The sequence below is a fragment of the Coloeus monedula genome (genome assembly GCF_965178545.1).
Source record: "Coloeus monedula genome assembly, chromosome: 4".
Classification (NCBI taxonomy): domain Eukaryota; kingdom Metazoa; phylum Chordata; class Aves; order Passeriformes; family Corvidae; genus Coloeus; species Coloeus monedula.
In genome coordinates, this window is record NC_138784.1 from 48,084,930 (window position 1) to 48,109,496 (window position 24,567).

A 24,567-nucleotide genomic window follows, 5' to 3' on the forward strand; every position below is an offset into this window, starting at 1 on the left:
ACTACTCAAGCAACCCCTCAGGTTTGCTAAGCTCCTGAACAGGAGCAGCCTCTCCTCACACAAAGATGCTGCCACTGAAAACAGCTCACGCCAGACCTAGTGACCATGTGCACAACCTGCAAACAGAAGTGCTGCTCCAACAAGAACCAAACTCCTGTATCTGCACGGCTGCCAGGGTACCAAATGCCCTTATCACAGGTGCCTATGTGGCTAACACTGAACAACCACTTTGACAGGAACAAACGATTTTCCTTCTCAAATCAGTGGAGCTAAACCAGTATGAGCATCTTTGCAGATCTGCAACCTGGAAAAAATATATTAAGGAGGACATATATTAGTGCCTTGCTATTCCCAGGAACTGGAGAGAATGTGCCATATTACATGCAGCCATTCTCTCCCTACATCTAGTTCACACTCTTTTGGGTGTCCATCTTTCAGATGGACAGCAAGAGACAATCTAGGTGAAATTCAGCATGCACAGATAAAGAGACATTATCAGACTATAGCGAGACATCAGATTCTGCTTCCTCATTTAGAAAATGGTCACTTCAATTTCCATAAGCTTTGCATTCTTTTGGAGTTATCTGCTTTCTACCCCCTCCATCTCACAAAGGAAACAGCTATCTTTCCTTGCAGCCATGGCAAGGTCACTTGCTGCAAACTGGGAAGAGAAAACTGGCTGCAATTTCTGGATGTAAGCACAAGCACTCATTCTCTTCACTTGATAAACTGAGATATGGCTATCAATTACATGTATTTAGCTTTTCCCTGGCAAGCATAAATGCTTGCATACAGTAATCACAGCTGCTCCGATGTCCCCAGAAGGAAGAAGGGGAAGCAAAATAAATTATAATAATTTGTTTTTATTGCTTTCCACTTAAGTTCTATGATTTTAATTACATAATGTTACAATTAATAATGTAAAACATAATTTCTTTTTTTTAAAACAGTTTTCTCTAGTGTTTTGCAAACTTAGGCCACAAATTACTCAAGCTTTGTAAAAGCTTCTCAAAATCTACTGCATTGCTTCTGGGCTCAGAATAAATAACTTGAGACTCACAGTTAAGCATTGATTTGATAGACCATATTTCATATATATGTATTATGCCTAAAAAAATTAGCACTATAATTAATAAAATGCAGTAAAATATATTATTTTATGCCATATATGTTTAGTAGTTAAGGCAAAACTGAAATTTACTTAGTAAGAGGTATTTCTCTGTAATAATTCTTTGTGCGTAAGACTAGAAGCCACAGGATTTTTATATTCCTTATGTATGCTATATTCTTTTGCAGTCATTGATGCTACATGTTTAGTAACAGTAAGTTAATTACTAGGAATTGAACACACTATGTAATGATATTGGTTTTTGTGGAAAAAAATAGCAAAGAAGTTAAAGTATTTATGTATGTTATGAGAGAAAGCAGTAATTGCTCTTTTAAAAATTACATTTTAAATGGAATGATAATTCAAAACTGCATATGAATTCTTGCCATTTGTTAAGTTAATCTTACCAGGAAAGATTAGTTGGGTTCATTAGCAGGAAACCATGCCTCCCAATTCTGCCGGAGTTCTTTGAGGGATCCAACAAGAAAATAACTTATTGCTCATTAACAGCGAAAAAACACCAAACCTGGTAAGTGTTACTAGGAAAGAAACAGAAACCTCACCAGAAAATGTCATTATGCCATCCTAGAGATGCTGACTGACATCCCCAGCTTAGGTGCTTCAAACAGTTCTGGGATTTTCATTCTCCTCCACTCCATAACACTGTAGGTGGAAGGGTACCGGTGACAGACCCTGCACTGACCCCAGAAGCAGTGAAGGAGGAACCAGCACCGAGGACCTCTCTCACCCACACCTCACACCACCTGCACTTCAGGTGTTCCACTTCTGCCCAGCTCTAGTGCAGTGGCACGACTGAACCCTCTGGCAGGGTCCCCTCAGCCTAGGACTCAGCTGTCTGTGGGGCCAAACTCAACTTAGCACAGCCCAGCTATGCAACCACTGCTCCTGTTTATTCACAAAGTGTAATAGGAAAGTGTAAAACACTACATGACCTACAGCTGTGTGAGGTAAGAGAAGTGCAGAAAGCAGTGTAATTGTTGAGAAGGTAACATACAGCGGCACAGCAGTTCATGAGAAAAAAAATAATGGTTTAGAACTCTTAGGTTGGAAAGATTTAAACCCCCTAGGTTTAAAACCCCAAGAATAAAAAACAGGACTTGGGAGATGGCAACTCAGGAACACTGAAGATAATAAATCATCATTTCCCCACATGGCTGATGCTCATTGTGGAACATCAGGACACGTGAAACATCTTTTTGAGAGTAGTATTTGGTAGCTTTTTAGTTCTATCTAGTGCATACATTAAGCAAGAAATTAGCCTTTGTATTCCTAAACTGCATATATACTGTTTGCAGTCTCTTGAGGAACATGCAATGTATCCCAAAGAGAGTATTCATTTAAAATAAAGATGCATGTGGAGCACAAGTTTCTCATCAGTTTCCTCAGAAGAAATTCAGTTTGTGTACTGCCTGTGCTTTTACAGGCAAAAAGGCAAATCTGGCGATTGCTATCAAAGCGCACTCCACAGTAGGCATGTGTACCATGGATCTCACTACTGATTATGTAAGGATGTCAAGTTCCTTTGAATTAATTCAAAAGCAATTACACAATCAAGCAATACAGAAATCTCTAAAACACAATTAAGCCCAAAGATGGCAGCTGTGATTTGGGAATTCCCAAAGTAACAAATTTCTGGGGACAAACTGAATATTGTAGGAGTATATTACACAAACTTTTCCCTTTATTTGATACTCTTCCTTCTTTATATGTTATTTGAAAATCCTGGAGAGAAAATACTAGGCCAGATATATAGACTATTTTAAAATCTTATGTAATTCCTGTTTCTACACAATTTTGATAGTATGTACTCTGTATACAAATCAGTAAATCTTATATATATACCACTTTGTATCCAAAAGCAATAAGCAGTAATTTTTTGTTTTCCTTTGGTTTTCCTATTACAAAATATGAGCCTTTTCAGAGGTGGCTTCTTTGACTTTGCTTGTCATATCAAACTGCTGGCTCAGCCACATGAATGACTTTGCTCAAGTACTGCGTAGAAGTTAGGTGATATTATATATATATATATATATGCTATAAAACTTCTTCATACACAGTAAAACACTCAAATGTCAGTGTCAAGAAAAGCCAGGATAACCAGGCCTCTTAGTTTAGCCACAATCACACTGGAATATGTCTCTTCCCCACAAACTCAAAGGACTACCTAACACAGAAGATTTCCTTTCAAGACAGAATATTTTTCTACTCTCCCCTGTTCACTCTGTATAAAATGACAAAACAAACTGAACTCAATCCACACCTGTGTATTCACCATAAGCTCAAACTTCTAGCACCATGACCAAATGCTGGCTGTGTGGGACACCGTCCCCTCTCAAGAACTCAGTTCTGTGATTACACAAGCTTCCTGGCAAAGGGAGAGTCAAGCTGGGAACAGCTGGGTCACAGCTTCACTACAGAACTCCAGGCATTAACACAGGAATAAGGATGGCTGCATATGGTGTCTCAGATAGGGCCATGTCCTGTAAAGCAACTGCAATTACTCTTTGGATGCATGAGGTTTGTATGATAGTCCACATAATGATAAGGACAGGACTTTGATACACATTGACAAAAAAATTAGCCATCTATGGAAAGTAATTTTCTAAGACACATTTTGGTTTTTGGAGGAGGGGAAAAAAGAACACTGTTTTTAATTTCACTGTTTAATTTCAAAGCCAGTAACTAAATCAAATGGATTTTCAGGACACTGAAAGTCATTTTCTCTGCTAAAAGCCCACACCAACCCAACATCTATAGTCCCACCTGCAGTCAGTCATTTTACCACTCAGATTTTTGTAAAGAGAAAACAAGGGTTTTTTCAGTCCCCTAACTATCACAAAATCACAAATTTATTTCCACTTCAAAAAAAGACCCAAGGCAAAAATATTTGTGTTAAGGAATTGTCTTAAGAAGATAATTAATGTACAGAAACATTGATGATCTTTTTTGATGATCTGGGTGAGGGGATTGAATTTACCGTTGGCAAATTTGTGGACAACAACAAGTTGGGTCAGTGTTGACCTGCTGGACGATAGGAAGGCCCTGCAAAGGGACCTGGACAGGCTTGATCAATGGGCCAAGGCCAGTGGCATGAGGTTCAACAAGACCAAGTTCCAGATCCTGCACCTGGGTCACAAGAACCTCAGGCAGCACGATAGGCTGGGGGCAGAGCGGCTGGAAAGCTGCTGAGCAAATAAAAAGGACCTGGAGGTGCTGGTTGACAGTGACTGAAAATGAGCCAGTGTCTGCTCAGGTGACCAAGCAGGCCAATGGCATCCTGGCTTGCAACAGAAATAGTGTGGTCAGCAGGACCAGGGCAGTGATTGTCCCCCTGTGCTCAGCACTGGTGAGTCAACACCTTGAGTCCTGTGTCCAGTTCTGGGCCCCTCACTACAAGAAAGGCATTGAGGGGCTGGAGTGTATCCAGAGAAGGACAACAGAGCTGGTGAAGGGTCTGGAGCCTACACAGAGCAGCTGAGGGAGCTGGGGTTGTTTAGCCTGGAGAAAAGAAGGCTGGGGGTGACTTTATTGCTCTCTGCAGCTACTTGAAAGGAGGCTGCAGACAGGTGGGGGTCAGCCTCTCTAAACAGCCAGTGACAGAAGAAGAGGGCTTAGTTTTAAACTGTGCCAGGGGAGGTTTAGGTTGGACATTAGGAAGAAGGGTAATTAGACACTGGAATGGACTGCCCAAGAAGGTGGTGGAGTCACCATTCCTGCAGGTGTTTAAGGAAACATTGGACATGGCACTCAGTGCCACAGTCTAGTTGACACAGTGGTGTTTGGTCACAGGTTGCACTCGATGATCTCAGAGGTCTTTTCCAACCTACCTGACTCTGATTCTGTGATGGGGATTAGCAAAGTGGGAGCGCCTGCACTGCCCTAACAGGAGAGCTCATGTGATCCAGTGTCAGGTATTTGTAGTTCCTGTTTTAGTAGACCTGGGTTCTTAAAGGTAGGTTAAAAATTCAAATATGGTATTTTAAATCAAAATTGCTTGCATTTTAACGTTGTGAATCCACATATCTATTTGGAGTTGAACGGAATTATCTTGTCAGCATTTTTGAAAGCTTAATCATGTTTACTTAAGGAGTTGAGAAGCTGACTTTAAAGGCTCAGAGAAGTTTCTTGCTTCTTGAAGTTGCAAATGATATTATACCATCTCAGGGACAGTGCGCCAACCTCTAAAGGTCCAAAGGTGACACAGCAAATCCACTGACATTTATCTTTGAGATACCCATTATTGGAAGGCTTCCATTTGATATTAGCACTTCCAATCTATCCATTTTCTAATTTTACTGATCTCATACTTTACTGTGTGCTTATGGCAATATCATTAGATTTATGTGCAACAAAAAATGAATCTTTAACTTATTATTTTAAAATAGAATCACAGAATATCCTGATTTGAAAAGGTCCCACAAAAATCATCAAATCCAACTCCTGGCCCAGCACAGGACCATCCGCAAGAGTCACACCATGTGCCTGAGAGCATTGTCCAAACACTTCTTGAACTCTGTCAGGGATTGGTGCTGGGACCACTTCCCTGGGGAGTCTGTTCTAGTGCCCTCTGGGTGAAGAATCTTTTTCTAATATTTAAGCTAAACCTCCCCTGATGCAACTTCAGACCATTCCCTCAGGTCCTGTCACTGGTCACCACAGAGAAGAGATCAGTGTCTGCCCCTCCTCTTTCACAAAGAAACTGCAGACTGCAATGAGGCCTCCCCTCAGTCTTCTCTTCTCCAGGCTGAACAGACCAAGTGACCTCAGCCATTTCTTGTATGGCTTCCCCTGGAGGCCCTTCACCATCTTTGTAGCTTTCCTTTGGATGCTTTTTAATCGCTTAATATTTTTCTTATATTGTGGCTCCTAAAACTACACAAAATATTCAAAGTGAGGTTGTCCCAGTGCAGAGCAGAGCAAGTTTCCCTTGCCCGGCTGGTGATGCTGTGCCTGATGCACCCCAGGACAAGCCTGGCCCTCCTGGCTGCCAGGGCACTGCTGACTCAAATTCAACTTTCCCTCGACCAGGACCCCCAGGTCCCTTTTTACAGCGCTGCTTTTCAGCATCTCATTCCCCAGTCTGTACATCCAGGGTTGCCTCATTCCAGGTGCAGAATCTGGCACCTGTCTTTGTTAAACTTCATATAACTGGTCATTGTCCAGCCCTCTGATTTGTCGAGGTCTCTCTGCAGGGCCTCTCTCTGCCTCTGAGGGAATGAACAGGTACTCACAATTCAGTGTCATCAGCAAACCTACTTAAGACACCTTTGCACATCCAAGTTATTTATGAAGATATTGAAGAGCACTGGCCCTAAAATGGAGCCCTGTGGAATGCCACTGATGATCAGTTGCCAGCCTGATGTCACCCCATTCACTGTAACCCTTTGCACCGAAACCATGAGCCAGTTGCTCACCCACCACATGATGTGTCTATCCAGCTGAGTGCTGGACATCTTATCCAGAAGCACCCTGTGAGAGACAGTATCGAAAGCTTTACTGAAATCCAACAAGATTACATCAATTGGCTTCCCTTGGTCAACTAGGCAGGGATAATTGGACTATTTAGTTAAGTACTGTAACTTTTTTTAATTCCCCAAAGTTTTAATATCAACCATCTGCACAGATAACTCTTAGAGCAATTTCTAACCCATCCAGGCTGCTATTTTGGGGAAAATATACTGATGCATTATATAACCTGAGATCAGAGAGGAAAATACCCTCATCCAAATACCTACTTGCAGACACTCATTTGAGACTGCAGTTTGGGGAGGCAGCCCCACTGGACTCCAGCCTAAGGAACTGATGTAGTCTAAAGCATGGAAGATCTGCAAAGAGCCTGAAGGACTCAGAACACACACAGACAGGTCCAGGGTCTGGCATCACAGCACTGCCAGCTTCCTGAGGTACACTGCTGTGCCATGTTGTGATGTGTGGCGTAGACATGGCCTAAATACTTAATGTCTAAGCACTAACTAATAATCATAGAAAACAGATGGGTTGGAGGAGATTCCAAATGCCTGAAGCTCTTTTTTTGTCCTCATCCTGCATGGAGTATCTGGCAGCTGTACTCTAAATGTTTTAATTTGTTTTGAATTAAACTTCTCTCTGCTCTTATCCTACCCATTTCTTTTTTCATACTCTGCTTGTGACCCTCTCTGCACATGTGGCTGTTTTAATCATGAATCTGCTTGACTAGGGCAACCTGTGTTTGGCCTATCACAATATTTACCTGTGAGTCCAGGGAGATTTTTTAAGCAGCATTTTCAATGCTAGATTAATCTGCTACCTCGTTCTGTACTATGGCTTGCTACAGAAATCCTCTTAAAGGTCTTTAAAAATTTTTTTTACCCATGGTTTAAAGTATAATAAAGAGATTTCTCTTTTAATATGACCTTTGAATTTAGCTGATAAAGTTAAAAACACTTCTGCAAACTGCTCGTTTGTGTAACAAAATAATTCAACCCCTAATAATTGTGTTCCTACATCTCATGAGAATTGTGTAGCCCTTTGAGCTCCTTTAAAAAAAGTCTAATCAATCTGAGCACATTTCATTAAAATCAGAAAACATTTCATTAAAAATTAAGACAGAAAATGAAGGCAAAGTCATTAAATAACTTAAGTATGTGTTACACATACATGTGAGAACTTGCGTATACACACATGTACAACAAATCTAGATGATGTAAAATAAAAAAGACTGACTTGACTAATCTCTGATCTGATTATCACTCATTTATTATTTAAATCTGGTAAGTATCTTAGTTTGATTCAATGTCATAAATGAGTATTTCTATTAATGTTTAATAAGGCACAAAAGTTACCACAAAAAAGCCTTTCTGAGCACTGTAATTTATGGTTGCTAGAACTAATATTAAAATGGAATTATTTAAAGATAATTGCATGCCACTGGAGTACTGAAATTAATTTTCAATTTTTTTCCTGTGGTATTATTTTAAAATGAAATCCAGACTAAGATCCATCTGTATGTTATGACTTCCCAATGTCCATTACAACTCCTTCAAGTCCCTCTATCCAGTTGTTTCTTTCCCTGAGTCAAAAAATCAAGTTGAACTACCTCATATTCTTAACCTTTTATTCTAAGTAAATGTTAGTAATAAGTAGCTCAAAGCTGAAAAGGAATTAATTGTTTTTTTATTAGCCTTTTACAGGCTTCATCTGCTTGTATCAAATATGATGTTTGCCACTGCAGCCAAGGCACAGTGCATTACTGCTCTGTTTGGCTACACCAGCAGTCCTGACAGCCTGAGAAGTCTTCTTGATGGCCCAAGTCAATGCCAAATTGACTCAGATGAAGAGCAGATTCAGAAACCCGACAGAAAAACAGTCAAGAGGTTTCCTGCTGTCTGGTTTCCCGCTCCACTCTCATTTTATGCCTCTCCAGCTATGGAGGCCACTATACTTGATTCAACTCTATATAAATCTGGAACTGATTTATATACTGAAGAAGGCTGAGCAGCAAAATATGGATTTTTATAAGACACTGGCTAGAACAAACAGTTCAATCAGAGGATGACTTTCTTGAGTTTAATGACTGAACTACAGTAGTGTTGGAATAGGTTGGACACCAGGAAAGAACACCATTGTATTCATGTTGGACAGAAATCTTCAGAAAGCTAAAAAAGGTCCAGCAAATTAAAATGGGGTATAAAAAAAAAAGCCAGCATTGTGCCATTTCAGGACAAACAAGATGGCCTGACTTGCTCAGTTCTGAATGAATGAGACAACAGCTACTTCAAGACTGTCTTAGACTTCAGCCTCCAGAGGAATCTTTAGCCCACGGGGTTTTAATTCTTCTCTGGCTCAGAGGCCAGAGGGCACTTTCTGGTGCCATCTGCCCTGGACTCCAGAACTGTGAGAAAGCAAAATACCACAGAGCAGGCTCTACCAGACACAATTTTTGCCTGCTCATCACTAAACGTGCTTGATGAGCTTTCAGAGCCCTGATAACATCAGGTAGGTTCACATGTGCCTCTTCATTGGTTCATGCCTGATGCCACCAGTGAACCTGGATAGAAAAACCTGTACAGTATGCATCCCATGAGGTGGCTTAATGATTTTTAATCAGATTAAACCTGAAAAATATTCCAGTTGACCCCACTGCCCTGAAGACATTTTGTTGATCTCTGATTATCACGATGCATTACACCACATGCTCTCCCATCAACCTTTTACTAGGAGAGCAACAAGCAAAAGCCAGACTTGTTCCTGCTTGTACTTTAGCAAATGACTTCACGAGGCCTGAGAGCTGTAAGAATGAAATGAAAGGGCAAGAAGATGTGCTAGTTTCATAATAATATAATCTAAAGGAATTCAGCAGAGCTACTTCTGGTCTGGACAAATAAAAGTGGGACTGAAAGATTCCTTACAACTTCTCTTAACTTTTCTTAACTGAAATCTTTAAAGATATGCTGTCCCTAAAAAATTCTTTTGTAGGCTTGCCTACACCTACAGAACAGTTGGGACAGAAGGACAATAAAAGAACTTTAAAAAAGTCTTAGTCACCAAACTTGCCATGCTGCACTAAACTGCACTAAAATCAATCTGTAAGAGCAACTTACAATCAATCAATCAACTGTAAGAGCACATTCAAACTGTGTGGGTACTGCATCTCAGTACAGCAAAGCTGGAGGGCAATGATCTGAGAGACGAGGCAGAAGGAGACTTGGTTTGGTGTCAAGGCACACTCTCCTTCCATGTTTCTGATTTAATGTATAGTGGTGGTAAAGAAACAGAAGAGAAGCAGAAAAATTTCCACTCCTGGGCATATGATACAAGGTAACTTAATGTGCACAAGCACATTAGAACAGGGATGGTGTCTAGAAACCAGACTTCACAGATAACTCTTCAAAAAAGTGTTTAATTCTGGGATTAGTTTTAGAAAAATAAACTGGCTTTTCATTGAATGAAATTTATACCCATCAAAGGAGGGGGATTCTGGAACAACCTTCCAAAGAAGGAGCCAACAACTGTTCTTAAAATTTGAGATCTTTTTGAAAGAAGTTAAAGAACAGAATGCTTTCCTTATTCTACAATCCTAAATTCTAAAATAAAACTATTATTAATAAAGCACTAGAAAACACCATGTTCAAAAATTAATTCAGAAGTAAACAAGTAACAATTTGAATACAGTAGCATTTTATGTTTCTGGATTTTGATTACCATAAGCTCTTTCTTAGACACACGCTGTTTCCCAGATCCCTGTGTCAAGCTCCATCCTTACCTCCTATTTGAGCAAGTACATGGAAGTGTTCAGCTTCAGTTTAAGACCAGCTTGCCATGCATCAAAGGTTTGAGAGGCCTAAGGAAATTATTCATGTCATAGTGAAAAGTAATGCCATCATTCTTCAAATAATCATAATGAAAGATTAACCATGAGAATCCAACTGTGCTTTTCTGCAGTAAAATTGGCAGATAGGGCACAAGAAGACACAAGCACACCTGCAAGGTTCACCTCTGGATCCTTTTGTAGAGAATTGTGGTGTGGGGGGATCAGTCCAGGAAGCAACCAAATGGGTACAGAAACGTTCTTCTACATTTCAGAGCTATGGATTGACAGGGGCTTATGCTTTAAGTCTCTCCTCTTTCCTCCTGTTTCTCCATCCTGGCTGCACAGCCCACAGGCAGCCATAGGACACACTTCTGGCATATGTTAATAATTATGGTGCAGACAGAGAGAAATAATATCTTAGAAAAAAGTTCCTACAAAATTTAGAATAATCAAGATTAACCATTAATTTTTTTAAAAAAAAATAGAATGGTATAAGCATCTCTTTATTTTCAGCTGAATATTTTGGTTTGCTTTCTCAATATACTTCTGCAATGTAAGTATATGGACACAGTCAATCTGGTGGAACACCTTCTAAGGAAGTAATTTATCTTAATTATAGCAAGCATGCAGGACAACCTAACATAACATTAGAAAATTTATCTAGATGATATAATAGGCCACTGCAAAGTAGTTAAGTAATGGCTCATGAGAAGGAACCGTTAATTAATTGATTTACAGCTATTCTCTTCCATTAGTAGCAAATCTGGGGCTAAAAAAATAACAATATTTGGAGTTAACCATTTCTTGGACAAGACAACAAAAGAAATTTTTCCGTGGTTTTACTGCTGATCTCCTTAGACAAAATACTGAATTTTCATTTCAACATCTTAACTTTTTTTTTTAAATTATATCCAGATAATTTACAATCTAAACATAATTTTAAAATGAAGTGCTGGAGAAGATAATGTCTAAGCATAGTGCATAAATTGCATCCTGCACTCTTTGGGGAGAGAAAGAAGAGAATTGCTTGCTAAATATGAAATCAGTCCAAGTTCTATTAACCACACATCAAAAGAAATTAAAAGAGCAAAAATTATGATTCTCATGGTATAAAGCCTTAAATATGTTCAGCATTTAGTTCTCAGCCTCATCATAAATAACTCATATAAATCAACTGAGTGCATTTTAAGTAGACTGATCTACATTGCATGAATGCTGTATATATTAACAATATTATCTATAGAAATTAGCAGGAAAAACCTTAAAACTACTCTTAAAGTTTTAATTTATCCCAAGCTATCAAAATATGAATAATTTTAAAATTAGCCAATTGTTATCTAACTTGAGCAGTTTCTGAACTGTCAAAGAAAAAACATTAATCCATTTCTATTTTTTAGGCTGGTTTTACCTGTTATAATACATATGAACCAACAAGAAAAATCTTACTGGAAAAAAGGGGAAGGATTTAGATGAAGCAATTTGCTTCAAACTTTCTTACAGAGTTTGCCTTTAAGATATTCACTTTAAAAAATGGTTGTGACTCCACACCACATCACACTCAACCTCAGCTATTGAGAATTTCTAGCTACATTTTCAATGGACCATAGATCAAACACAACTTGAAGAATTTTGGTTTTACTCACTCCAAAGTCATACACAAGCTTATCATATGGCTTGATAATGAAGAAGGCATTGACCTTACCATCTTCCAGGTCCTCTGGCTATTCCAGACCCTGGTGGTATTCCCAGATTCTCTCACTCCAGTGACAGAGCACACCACCAGCCACAGCTGCCTGCCAGGTATGGCCCCATAGCACATCTAACTGAGCTTGCAACCTGTAAAACTAGGTGCTTTGTCCTGTGGCTGAAAAATATTGATTAAGTAGAAGTTTTTTTAAATCCAACTACTCACAATTCATTAATGAGAGGACAGGAATTGGATCAAATCAGTGAAATGACCACACCCTGAAATTTAACCTTCACTATCAAACTTGCAATTCATCTTAGAAATCCCTCATCTCAGTCTGCTGCCCCAAAGATATCACTTCTTCCCCTTATATTTTACTTAGTTCATATTTATAAATTATTATGAACAAATGAAGATTTAAAAAATTTATTTATTTTTCTTTTGGCTTCCATGAACATACACACTTAAGCCATTGGTTTCTATACTCTATCTGGTATGTTCCAGCACAGACATTACTGCAGAAATGTCTCTGAATAATTAGGCACAGTGAGTGGGTTATACATAACCACGGCCTGCCGAGCTCCACACAGAAGGAACTACTGACAAAGTTGTATAGAATATTCACAGAAAGAGTTTTCACATCTTCCGGTGCTGGAGAAGGTCATTAAAATCAAGGACACAGTTATCATCTGTGCTACAGTAAAGTCACAGGACTCCCAATGAAGGCTCAAAAGCTGCTGTTCTGGATACAACAAAAACTATAATTGAGTTTCCAACTATTTTATTCCAAATAAAGAAGTTTAATAAACATGGAAAGAATGACGCATTGCTATTTTCACATAAAATTTGATGAATTGGGTAAAACAAGAGCTTAGCATTTTTGATTTGTCCTTCATTGCAACCAAGAGCAGAGCTCAGTCCTTGTATTTATTCCCTGTGACAAATCCTCACTCAGGAAGGAGGCATTGCACTGCACAGCCACACGGCACCTGCATCAAATGACTCAATTCACAGCATCAGGCCACGAGGCAGGCAATGGGTCTCTCACAACTGGCAACCTCTAGTGACCAGTCTCATTTTGCCATTTGCTCATTTGGTCTGAAAACCACTGCTGTCAATCACTCAAAGTACCTCCTCCATCAGAAGTTGGGGCTGAAATTTCATTTATTCTAAGTGAAAGGTTTTGGATGTGCACAGAAGTCAGGCTAAGCACAGAAGGCCACTACAAATGGAAACTATAGCATTAAATGTTTCCTTTCACCCCTGAAAAAAGATATCTGGAGTTTTTTTCTAAGTCTCATCATAACTTTCACTTTTTAACAGAATTTCACAAACAAATTATTATTGCCAAATAATAACGTATATATAGACCTCAGTCGTCCATATTTCTTTCAGGCTAAGAGAGAAAATAAACATGGAAAGTATAAAAAATGAACAGCACACAGTTCCTCCTCTTTTTCTTTTCTTCCATTACAGTCTCCATTACAAATAGCTGACAGTATAAGGAATTCTGTAATTCATGGTAAGATGCACGCCAGAACCAGGAAAAAAAAGTCACCTGTGAAGTGTCTGCAGGCACAGCAGAGATACAGTAAAAGAGAAAAACTTGAATACTACTAAGGCACAGCATTCATCTCCACTGTGGGGAACAAAGAGGAAGCACATTAAACTGTCCAAGACACACTGTGGTAGTTAAGAGAATTAAGTTTCTCTCAGAAAGCATATATTTCTGTTTTTAAAATCTTTTATCTCCACACTTTCCCTGTTTGAGATAGTTTTGACAGAATTTTCTAAACTCCCACTGGACTGAAAACAAGAACATATTACAAGTGCAGAGAGAAGTGTCATGAGAATGAGAATGCTTTTCTGAGCATTTGAAGAGAAAAACCAGTTCAAAAAGAGATAAAACAAATTCCTGGTGGACGGATTAATCAGAGACTATTGAACACCCACCAGCTGGCTCTGGATCAGTGATTCTCTGAGTAGATGAAGGCTGGAAGCTGGGAAGGTAAAGCAGGGGAAGCATTTGTTGTTAGTGACTGTTCAAGACTAGGTCGGGGCCAGTACAGCCTTATGGCCTTGCATTATGCTCCCCAACAAATCTGAACTGTATCCACTCTCACCCAAAATATCCTGTGTGACAAGCTAGTCCTGGGTGTCTCAGATAGGTATGGATGCTCTGCAGAAATGATGGCAGCAAAATAACAAACACTATCAGTTCTCTGAATATTACTAAATGCTTACTTGGATGAAGTATTTGGCAAAGGTTCTTTACCAGCCTCTGCAAAATAATGGCTCTCCTTTTTCTCAACAAAAGCCCATTAAAAAAATCTTCATGGTCTGGATTGTTACCAGGCTACCAATGGACTTCTGGTTGCTGTAGCCCAAGCAGATCTTTCCAACAGAAATAACAAAGGGGTCTATATTTTATCTCAGATGTTACTCAGCTGTTTGGCATCTCCTTTAAAGTGTTATGTCATTAATGACTAGATTCCAGGTGAAAATTAATTAGTCTGTTTTATTTTTAAATGTATCCCAAATAGAGGTTCAAAGGAGAAGATGTTGGGGGGAAGAAAAGGGTGTTTCCATCTTCTTAGTATGTGATCCTAGATATAGCTTCACTACAGCGCCTGTAGTATGTGTAAGTAGTACTTTGACACCTAAGTGTGTCTGTGTCTATTTCAATTTGGACTGGTTTACTTTATCTGACTCCATGTGTGAACATGCCTTTATTTTATAGAACATGCAATGTCTAGAAGGATTCTTCATTACTTACTCTATAAGATTACAGCAAACAAAGCATTAAAAAACAAGCAAACAAAAAATATCCAAAATGCAAACCTCAAAATCACAAAGATGATCCTGCTCTGTAAATGTACTAGTAAGTGACAGAAGGTACAAATCCTCTGAAGAAACTATCACCAATACCAGAAATAGTAACCTCCTGATTTTGGCCTGTAGTTTTGGCTCATGGAACACCCCAGAAGGTCCCGAGGAGTTTGGCTGCATCCCAGTGGCCTGTGATCACCTGCATATGGACGGCTCTACTGCCCAGAACCTCCACAGCACCATGCACGGCAGCTTGTTTGGCCACCAGCCACACCGCTGGCACAACCCACACCTTAACACCTGAGAACAACATGCAGGGTAACACCAGGGTGCATCTGATCTGCCAGTCCTGCCCATGACAGGAGCCCAGAGAATCTGGCCACAATGCTGCCCCACACTTCCCCTGAACACCCTGTCCTAACAGAATTCGGGGATTTTGGAACTTTTCACATCAGAGTTAGCACCTTTCTACCTAATAGTCTTTAATGGATTGCTCCTCTGCAGATTTGTCTCATCACTTTCTCAGCCTGTATAAGAACATTTTGCACCTATACACCCTGTAGCAATAACACAAACAGTTTAACTGTTCCTTAAATAAAAACTACTTTCTTTCACTTATTCTCAAGCTTTTCACACTACAGAGCAAGATCTGAACGAAATAATTACAAGAAACAGCAACAGTCATTCCGTTCAGCACGCTCTTCATGCTCCCCTCACTCCACTCACCCATCTGCTTCCAAGACTAAAGACACGTACTTTACATCTGTGCTATTTCATTTGTTTACAAGAGTCTGGTTATTATACTTCACAACAAAATTCTTCCAGTTTTGTATTTCTTGCAATGTCACATCAGGATTCCTCCTCTCAGCAATACCAAAGAACTAATCAGACTAGACATGAACAATTGGAATACAGAAAATTATATATGATTAATCAAGCACTTCTTTAAGGTGCTTCCTGTATATAAACTGAAGGCCACTAAAATACTCTAAAACGAATATGAGAACAATTTGCTCTATATAGGTAAAATTCAGGAGTTAAGTGCTCCAATGTACAAGAGTCAGAAACTTTTTGTAAAATATACATATATGTACTCTGTTGCTATCAGTGCTAGTACCAGTTCAGGAAACAAACAAATCTGGAGGACCTAAGTGAAGTATAGCTGAAAAAGGCTGAATTCAGTGCTTAGCATTCAGCAGTGAGCTGTTATTTTTGAGGCAGATCCTGCCCCCACCTCTGCAGGTATGGCTAAAGGCCGGATCACAGAACTAGGGCAAGCCCTGGGCATGAAAGGAAAAGTATCCCTCTCTTGGCAGGCAGAAACGTCCAGCAGTGGAGTATTCCAAGCGCAGAAGACTGTTGCATTTTCTTGCTTTACTAGGTTCATGAGAGGACATGAAGCCTCCTTTTAAAAACTTTATTTACATGGTCTTCCTTATAAATAAACCAGTCTCGATTTTGAAGCTGTGTTGTGGGTTGCAGCCGCTTGTGCACTGCCATCAGGATGAGAACTCTTCTTGCCTGTTTAGTGAATTAATCAATAAACTAAAATTTCATACAGTACATGTGAAACCCTTGGGATGCTAAAAATAGGCTGAATTATAAATTTCTCTTTCTGGATTTTTCCATGCTTCTTACTACTAAAACCATGAAGAGAAAGTACACAGGAGAGTATAATACATCATTGGTGTCAAATTATTAATTAGCAAAGTCTAACTTTTCCAATGGGAAAGATGCTCGTAGATTTCAGAGCAGCTATGCAGGCTAGGATGGGAAGAGAGGAGGGGGTAACACGTTTCCATGTGTTGAAGTTGCCTAGTAAGAGGATGAAGAGCTCATGCTCCAGGGTCAAAAGGGAGGATGATGTGCCCTGGTCCCAGCCCTGATGCTTAGGGTGTTTTGGGATCTGAGATGTTCTCATTACATGGCCCCTGGAAGAGGGGAGCAGAGGAGACAGAGCAGAAAGAGAAGTTAGCACTAGGATAAGGGTTTGAGAAAGCAGGAGAAAGGAAGAAGGAAAGAGAAGCTCATCAGGAACTGGTGGACTGGTTTTTCTCCTGGTACCTTGGCCCTGCTGGAGCATGTTTCAATGCCCACAGCAGGCTGTCCCAGCAGGTTAAACGGACTCCATGCACTCACAGCCAGCTGGGAAGCATCAAGTGCTCCTCTAGTTAGGGTGGTGTAAAAGGGGAAAAAACCCCCACCCGTTACCACTGGAACTCACACACTTTTGGCTTGAGTAGTAACCTTATTCCAAGGTGCTGGAGAAATGCACATATTTAGCCACAAAGGAGACTAGTAACTAACAAGTATTTCTCTAACACTAGAAACACAAGTTCCCCCTTTTCCTTCCCCACGTGCTTTTCAAATGGATGCTTCAAATCAGGTATGATCAGGAAAAGAAAGGACAAATCAGGTCAGGAGTTCTAAAAGGTAAATGGCGGAACATTCCTATTTCCACTGCAACGTTCAGTTCTGGTAAAGACAAAGCATTTGAACCCAATAAACAGCAAAACTATTATTTTCTTCTGCAATAGTAGTAGAACTATATAACTATTTTCCAGTAGTTTCCACTGTTTCAAGTGGAGTATAAACCAGTAATGAAACAAAGTGCAGAACTAATTCTATAAATGCAGCCATTATCAATACAATGCTACATTACCATCCCAAATGTAGTAATGCCTTAAAAAGTCAGTTTGGGATTTCTTTCTGTCTTATGATAAAATAGCACTTATTTGCGCAGGTTAACATCCCAAATTATCTTCCTTTCCATGAAAAAAAAGTGCGTAACCTCCAAAGTATGATGTTACTGCAGGCATGAAAAGAGATCAGAAGCTACAATGTTGGCAGTAGTAGCCAATGTGAAGATCTTGAGCTACATGTAATTAATAACCAGTTCAGGTACAGTTCTTAGGCTTGGCTTACAGCCTCCGTGGTCAATGTGGTTGTCTGAAACCTCAGATGTGGTAGGAAACCAGTGGCATGTTGTCTTGAGGCTGCCATTGCCAGTTGACATTGAGCCCCACAAATCCTAGTGCAGGGAAGCAGAGGAGCTTACATTTCTCTGCTATTTTTTCTATTCATATTGAGCCTTGTTTTGAAGTGTCTGATTCATGCAAGATGTAATAATCATATAAGAGATGATTGTGTTGCCTGGACAAATCAAAATTTGTTCAAATGTGATTATGCACAACAAAATAACTGATCAATAGCATCAAAGAAATTAATGCTATCAGTAATTCATGTACTCCTCACTTGTGATCTCAGATTCATAGCATCATTTAAGTTGGAGAACACCTTATCCTAAATTATTATGAGAAGTTGGCAAAGCTGTGACTAAACAGGTAATTCAAGTAACAAATGTGCTCGTTATGAGAGCATCAAACTCTAGGTTCAACCTAAATAATCCTCCAGTCACCCCAAACAGACCACCCTGATAAAATGAGAGGGAATCTGGAGAAGGCCTTGCTTTTCCTTCCCCTTCTCCATTCTAAACCCTTTTCCTTCTGCATCACACTGAAAGACTGCAGAAACAGCAGCAATAGAACCTCCTACTGGTTTCATTCCCATTAAACTACATGTGACTACAGCAGAAAGGACTCAATTTAAGTTACTCTAAGAAACAGGTTTTCTAAAAGAAGTAAAAAAAAGTAAAACAAAGCAGAAATCCTTCTGATACTTCTGTCCTATTTGACAGGAGAAAGCTGTCTGCCAGTTTCCAGCTCACAGCCCTTGGCTGTTTCCTGGCTGAGACTTCTCCCTAAGGCTGTCCCTGAAATATTCTCATCAAAGAGCACAAGGGAACAACATGCTCTGCCCCAGGAGGAGGACAAAGACTAGCCAAATTTGTGAGCACTCTGCAGTCATTCCCTGCAGCTATGAAATCCCACTCATCCCCCAATAAGAACATTTTCAACAGGGCCCAGTCTTCCAGACCTGGAAACTTAAATCAAGAGCAAGTTTAGGAAGTCTGGTTCCAGCCCTACCATGAAAGGCTACAGATTTTGGTCCATAAGAACAGTTCAACCTCCCCTGCAGAGCATAAACTAGAATCTGTCACAGGCTGGATACAAGGTCCTGAAATGTCTAAGCACTTTCTGATGATGGTGTCTAACATGTAGTTCATTATTTTGTCTGTCTAATGAGTTAAAAGACTCAATTTTTCCAGATGCCAGTGTTATCCTCTGAGGAAATATATCCTAAACTTCCCTCAAGTGTCTGCTGGGGTATCAAAGTGAACAACATTACCAGAACTAGATATGTACATTTAATAACACAGTTTTTCATTTCCATCTGTTAATCCAACCAAATTTTGTATTTAATTTCTAATACCATTTTTCTGGTTAGTAACAACACGTATGAAGTCTTGTGACACAAAAATGTCAAACTGCTGGCATTCATCTGATGACAAGAGCAGCAGTAACACTTTTACAGTCTGCTGGGTTTCTCCACACAGAAGCAAACAAACAGCCCTAGGGTAGTTTATTTCATCCTGTAACAGGGTGCAGTGGGACCAGCCTTGTATCTAATGAATAAGATCATCGTTCCCATGCCTCTGAAGAAGGATACAGGATGGTAGATTTGTTGCTGGTCTGAACAGGAACGTTGTGGTTAAGCTGTACTCCAGCACCCAGAGGAATGGCCTGTGTTTGAACTCCCCATCCTGAAAGGTCTGCAGATTTCTGTGCCATTATCTTACATAGTACACCTGCTTCCAACACCAAACCTCGAGCAACAGCTTTTGCTGTCCATGACTATTTTATTTTCTGCTGTATTGTTCCTCCAGTCCTTTGTGCTTTCCTGTTCTCATACCAGACCCGTTTTCAGATACTAAATCCATTTTTAAAATAAAGAATGAGATGTAGCTCAAGAATCTCAGCTGAAAAATTCTAAGTAATTTCACTGACCTACATTAATCAATGAATTTATAGCCTCCAGCTCAACAGGCAGGTGAATAATTATTTTTATAAAGTAATCTTTAGTGTGCCAGCCTTTTTTTTTTTAGTAAAAGCTACCAGTAGAAATCCTATGACACAGGCTTCTCTTACCAGTTTCTCCTAAGAGACTGAAGACCTCATTTCCAATATACTGAAATATTACCATACTGTGAACAATGTCTTCAGCAAATGAGATAGAGACGTTTCAGTTCTCTTTCTGCTCAACTAAGTCAAATGAGTTTTTGGTGCTACCACTGAGTGAAGTTTAACTCAACTCTGTCATCCCATTAATTTTATCTACAGGAAAATGCTAACGGATGGAAAACATGCCTATTCTCAGTTACTGCTGAAAATTAGTACTTAGGGAACAGACTTGTTGAGCAAGCAGGTATTATATACAGAGATATTTTTATATTAATAAGCACTGGCAAAGTATCTGTACGTTATGTGCTTTGAATTATTTTATGCAATTGATAATTTTTAAGTGTCTGAAGATCTCTTTAATCAATCAAAAGCAATCTGATTTATTCTCAGTGATTACTTCTCAACCATGGGATGAAATGTAAAAATTAATAAATGACTAATAACAGTGCATAATACAGTGAATTACAGGATTTTTAAAATTGTGTTATCAATAATTCAGAAGCATGTTCCTGCTTGCAAAGATATATGCCGAAGTATTTCTTTACAGCTAATCTAGTATTTTGCCACTTTTGGAGCAATACCAACTGCATGATAATTTAATATGCATTAATTCCTGTCATTAATTCCTCTTACTAATATGCATTAATTCTGCTTTGTCTTTATAGTAACAAATGAAAACCAATATAGAGCAAAAAAACCCCTTTCCTTTTACTTATCACAAGGCCATAGCTCAGGAGTATGAGAATGATACTTTACTGCAATAGGGAGTGAGAACTGTGTTCATTCGACTTCACATGATGCCTAAGCATCAGCTCTTGAAGCTCCTGATTTTTCTACTAGTCACCCTTTCAGTTAATAACTGAACTGAATGGATCTGCTCTACAGCCCAGAGCAAGAACAAAATCAATAAGATTTGGTAAAATGCATTAATTCTCTGATTGTATTTATTAAAAGACAATTTTCCAGAATTAAGTCCAAGTCAGTTAAAATTTGCTAAGTTGCAGTTTGAGAAAACGAAGTACTGTAATTGAATATTTGGCTTTATAATGAGAACAAGAAAGACAATATTCCAACATGTTATTAATGGACACTTCCGTCCACATTAAGCCACGCTTTTTTTCCTAACAATATCCCTTACTAATAAGATGCTTGCAAGATTGTCCCTTCTTGACCCTTTTCTCTGTATAGCACCACAGATTACTTACTGGTATTTTAACTTATATAATTACCCAGTTATCTGAGGAGATTGTGGACAACAACAACAACAACAAAAATCTGTTCTTCCTCAAATTACCTATATTAACAGCAAATAGTTGCTGGGTTGCCTTTGCTTTCCTCTCTTTTTATTCAGGCTGTTTACTCTGTAGTGACTAAAATATTTATGTATGCTCCTCTGAAAATCTCAGTCAAAGTGACTAAAAATCATGGTCCCTAGGGAATTTCAATGGACCCTGGATACCTCTCTCAAACGCCTTGGAAAACCTAGCCATTATTTTTTAAAGAATATTAGTATTTCCAATTCTTCACCTTTTACTAACTGTTTCCTCATTAAACACAGGTAATTTTAGTACCTCACATTCAATGTGAAAAAAAATGAAAATGTTGTTATAAGATCCGTGAAACTGTGATTATGGCTGTCATGCTTTTTATTTACTACAGTCAAAGAACACAAGCAATGTTCATTCACTCATACATCTGGATAGAGTAGCAAAGCATTGAAACAGCTGAGCCATATTTCAGTAAATCACATATGTTCCGAATTCAGTATTTGAATGTGCAACCCTTAACTGTACATGTGTGAAAATCTCTCTCACAGAAATACACTTCCATTAATTTACTTAGTTTCCATGATAAATGAAGTTAGGTATTCCCTAATTAACTGAATGAAAGGAATTTAGGAAGGTTTTTTCTGCTGTTAGTTATTCTCATTTTTACATCTGTTTTCACGGTTGAAAGCCTGCTTAATCTGCAAATTACGCATTTCAGGTAATATTTCATGGCAGAGGCAGAGAAAACAGAGTAAATCCTCCATGGCAAATGAAGACTGACAAGCATCTTTGCGAGCAGCCAGCTATCGTACACATCTTCCTTGTTAGCATCATGCGAGCTCCTCACTGCTGTCGCTGCCAACCCCGCCGCGTTCCCGGCCCAGAGCTCGCACGCCCAGGAGTGTGTTTGCATTCAGCACACGACAGATACAGGCTTTGCCAGGGAGGAATTTTAACCACCCCCCCCCCCCGCCTCCCATCCCCTCTAGATGCTGCTCTAGGTGTGTTTTCCTTCCCCAGGCTTCATCTCGCTGCGAGCGCTGCCGTGGCTGCTCGGGGCCGGCGCCCCTCCCGCCCCGCGCTGTGACTCAGCACCCCGCAGGCCTTCCTTCGGATCCGGGAACCCGCACCGCCTCTGCCCGCCCGCCGGGCATTGCCCGCATCCCCGAGGCTGTCAGCCTTGCCCAGCACGGGAAGGAAGCCTGGTGGAAGGGCGAACCCCCGGGCATGAGCAGGTGGGGTGCAGCTCCCGCACAAGGAATGCCTTCCCAGAGAGACCGGGGCGTTCAGAACTGCCGCTTCAGCCCGGTGGTCGCTTGTTTTCAGTCGGGCAATGCTAACAATGCCTGATCTCTGGTACAGCATTCTTCCAGCTGATTATTTGGTAATTAACAAGCAAACACACACTGTTCACTGAGACAGGGCTCCGTATGGGTTTCTGTGCAAATGTGGCATAAGGACTCAGGGATCCTAAACTGGCCCATCAGGCGTTATTAGATGCAAATGCAAAATTACAGTGTAAACTCAAAATAAAAAGGCATTTACCCACGGAAGGGTAGCATCCTGTTGTGACTGCCTGTAATGCTTACTGGCAATACCTTGCTCCTTGAGATCACACAGGTAACAGCTTTCAGGTTTATTAAACTAGCTATTTCTCAATACTCTCTGACAATATATCTCTTTGAAAGTATGGGTATGGCTTCAAGTTACTGAACACAGAAGCTAAAGCATTTGTACTCCTTTTTCAAAATATGAAGATCTACAAGTGCAAAAGATATAACTGATACAGAATTTTTAAGCATTTACTGTAGTAAATAATTTATTTTAAAAATGTAATTTATTTTAAAAGGTGGTACCTTCACTGTACATCTATATTAGTTAGACAATTTTCTTGAATATACCCAAAATTGTCAAATGTGAAAATTTTTAAAAAAATGTAGAATGCTTTTAATTTTTTTTTAAATTTCCAGAAAATTCCATAATTAGAAATAGTTGTACTTCTATGTAAAATTTCTAAGAGTACATATTTTTCTGAAGGACAGTAAGGACAGACTTGTCTAGGCACTGAATGAAAGCCCAGACTTTTATCCAAACTGTAACAGTATGATCATCTTAGTTATTTACAGGACAGACAAGCAATAGATTCTGGGATGCATTTTCCTGGCACACATTTTACTGTAGCTTGCAAATGTTACAGAAAATGTACAGAAAATGTACAGAAAATGTACAGAAAGAGGGAAAACGCCAATGAAATTTCACTGTCATTATGCAGTTAGGACCTCTAATGAAATAGATCATGTTATTATATTGATCTCCTCAGTGACTGTCCTGCCCCTCCCCACAACGCAGTCATCTGTACCAGACAGAAATTGATCAGAAATGTACACTCTGAAACAAACTGCAGTATTCAAACACAGTATTTAGTCTAAGCAACATTTAAACCATTTAAAAATAATCAGACTAGTAGGATCTCTGCAGCTATATCCACCTGAGAATCCTGACTCTGCATTCCAGCCCAGGTATCTGAGTCAATGTAACCACACTGCATCATCATAATCCTGTCTCAGCATATTCCCTCTACTGCACTCAAATCCACAAATAAAAAATACCCCTTTTTACCTTAGATGGTGAATTCCTTCTTGTCCTTTTGTTCATAATAACTATTCCAAGTTTGCATCTTTGAAAAAACACAAGGAAGGTTACACCAATAAACTTCGCAATCCTCTCCTGCGGCAGAAAGCAAATTACAAAAAAAAAAAAAAAAAAAAAAAAAGACTTCAAACTGTGACCTCAGAGCAGAGCACAGCCATTAGCATCCCTCAGCCAACCTTCAGTAGAAAGCAGGTTTAGACAGCAGGAAAACTGGCTCTGTACATGGCTGCAAAGCTTTCAAATCAAGCATTGTGTGCTGTAAGCTCAGGGATTTATATCTTCTTAAATAGGCCGTCCCACTCAATGCTGCTTGTGTGCATGAAAATATGAAGCATTTCACTGCAGTCACTTTATGCAAGAAACTACCCCAGTCATCTTTACAATCTCTGTCACTATGCTCTGAGACTAAAGAATGAGGAGAGCATGCATAATTCATGCATTAAAATTTTCTGTGCACTTTCTGCAGCAACTGTTACATCCAGTAATGGGGTATCGATCAGCTCATTGCTAAAACAATTGGGGCTGGGCAATTGCTTTGCTGCAACAAACAATATTCCATCCAAAACAGGATGCAGACACAGGCTTCCCCCTGCAGCACTCAAGCGTAACTCCAACATACACAGCATGGCATT

At 39.5% G+C, this 24,567-nt stretch overlaps 1 protein-coding gene across 1 annotated transcript in view; it reads right to left on the reverse strand.

Moving 5' to 3' along the window:
* The window catches only part of CNTN1 (contactin 1), a gene marked incomplete at both ends in the record, with an annotated part of 130,038 nt that extends 106,100 nt beyond the window's left edge, over nucleotides 1-23,938 (reverse strand). Inside the window, 1 exon segment of the mRNA XM_082280428.1 lies at nucleotides 23,903-23,938. Coding sequence (XP_082136554.1) covers nucleotides 23,903-23,938 — 36 coding nt within the window.
* Between the last annotated feature and the right edge of the window lie 629 nt (nucleotides 23,939-24,567).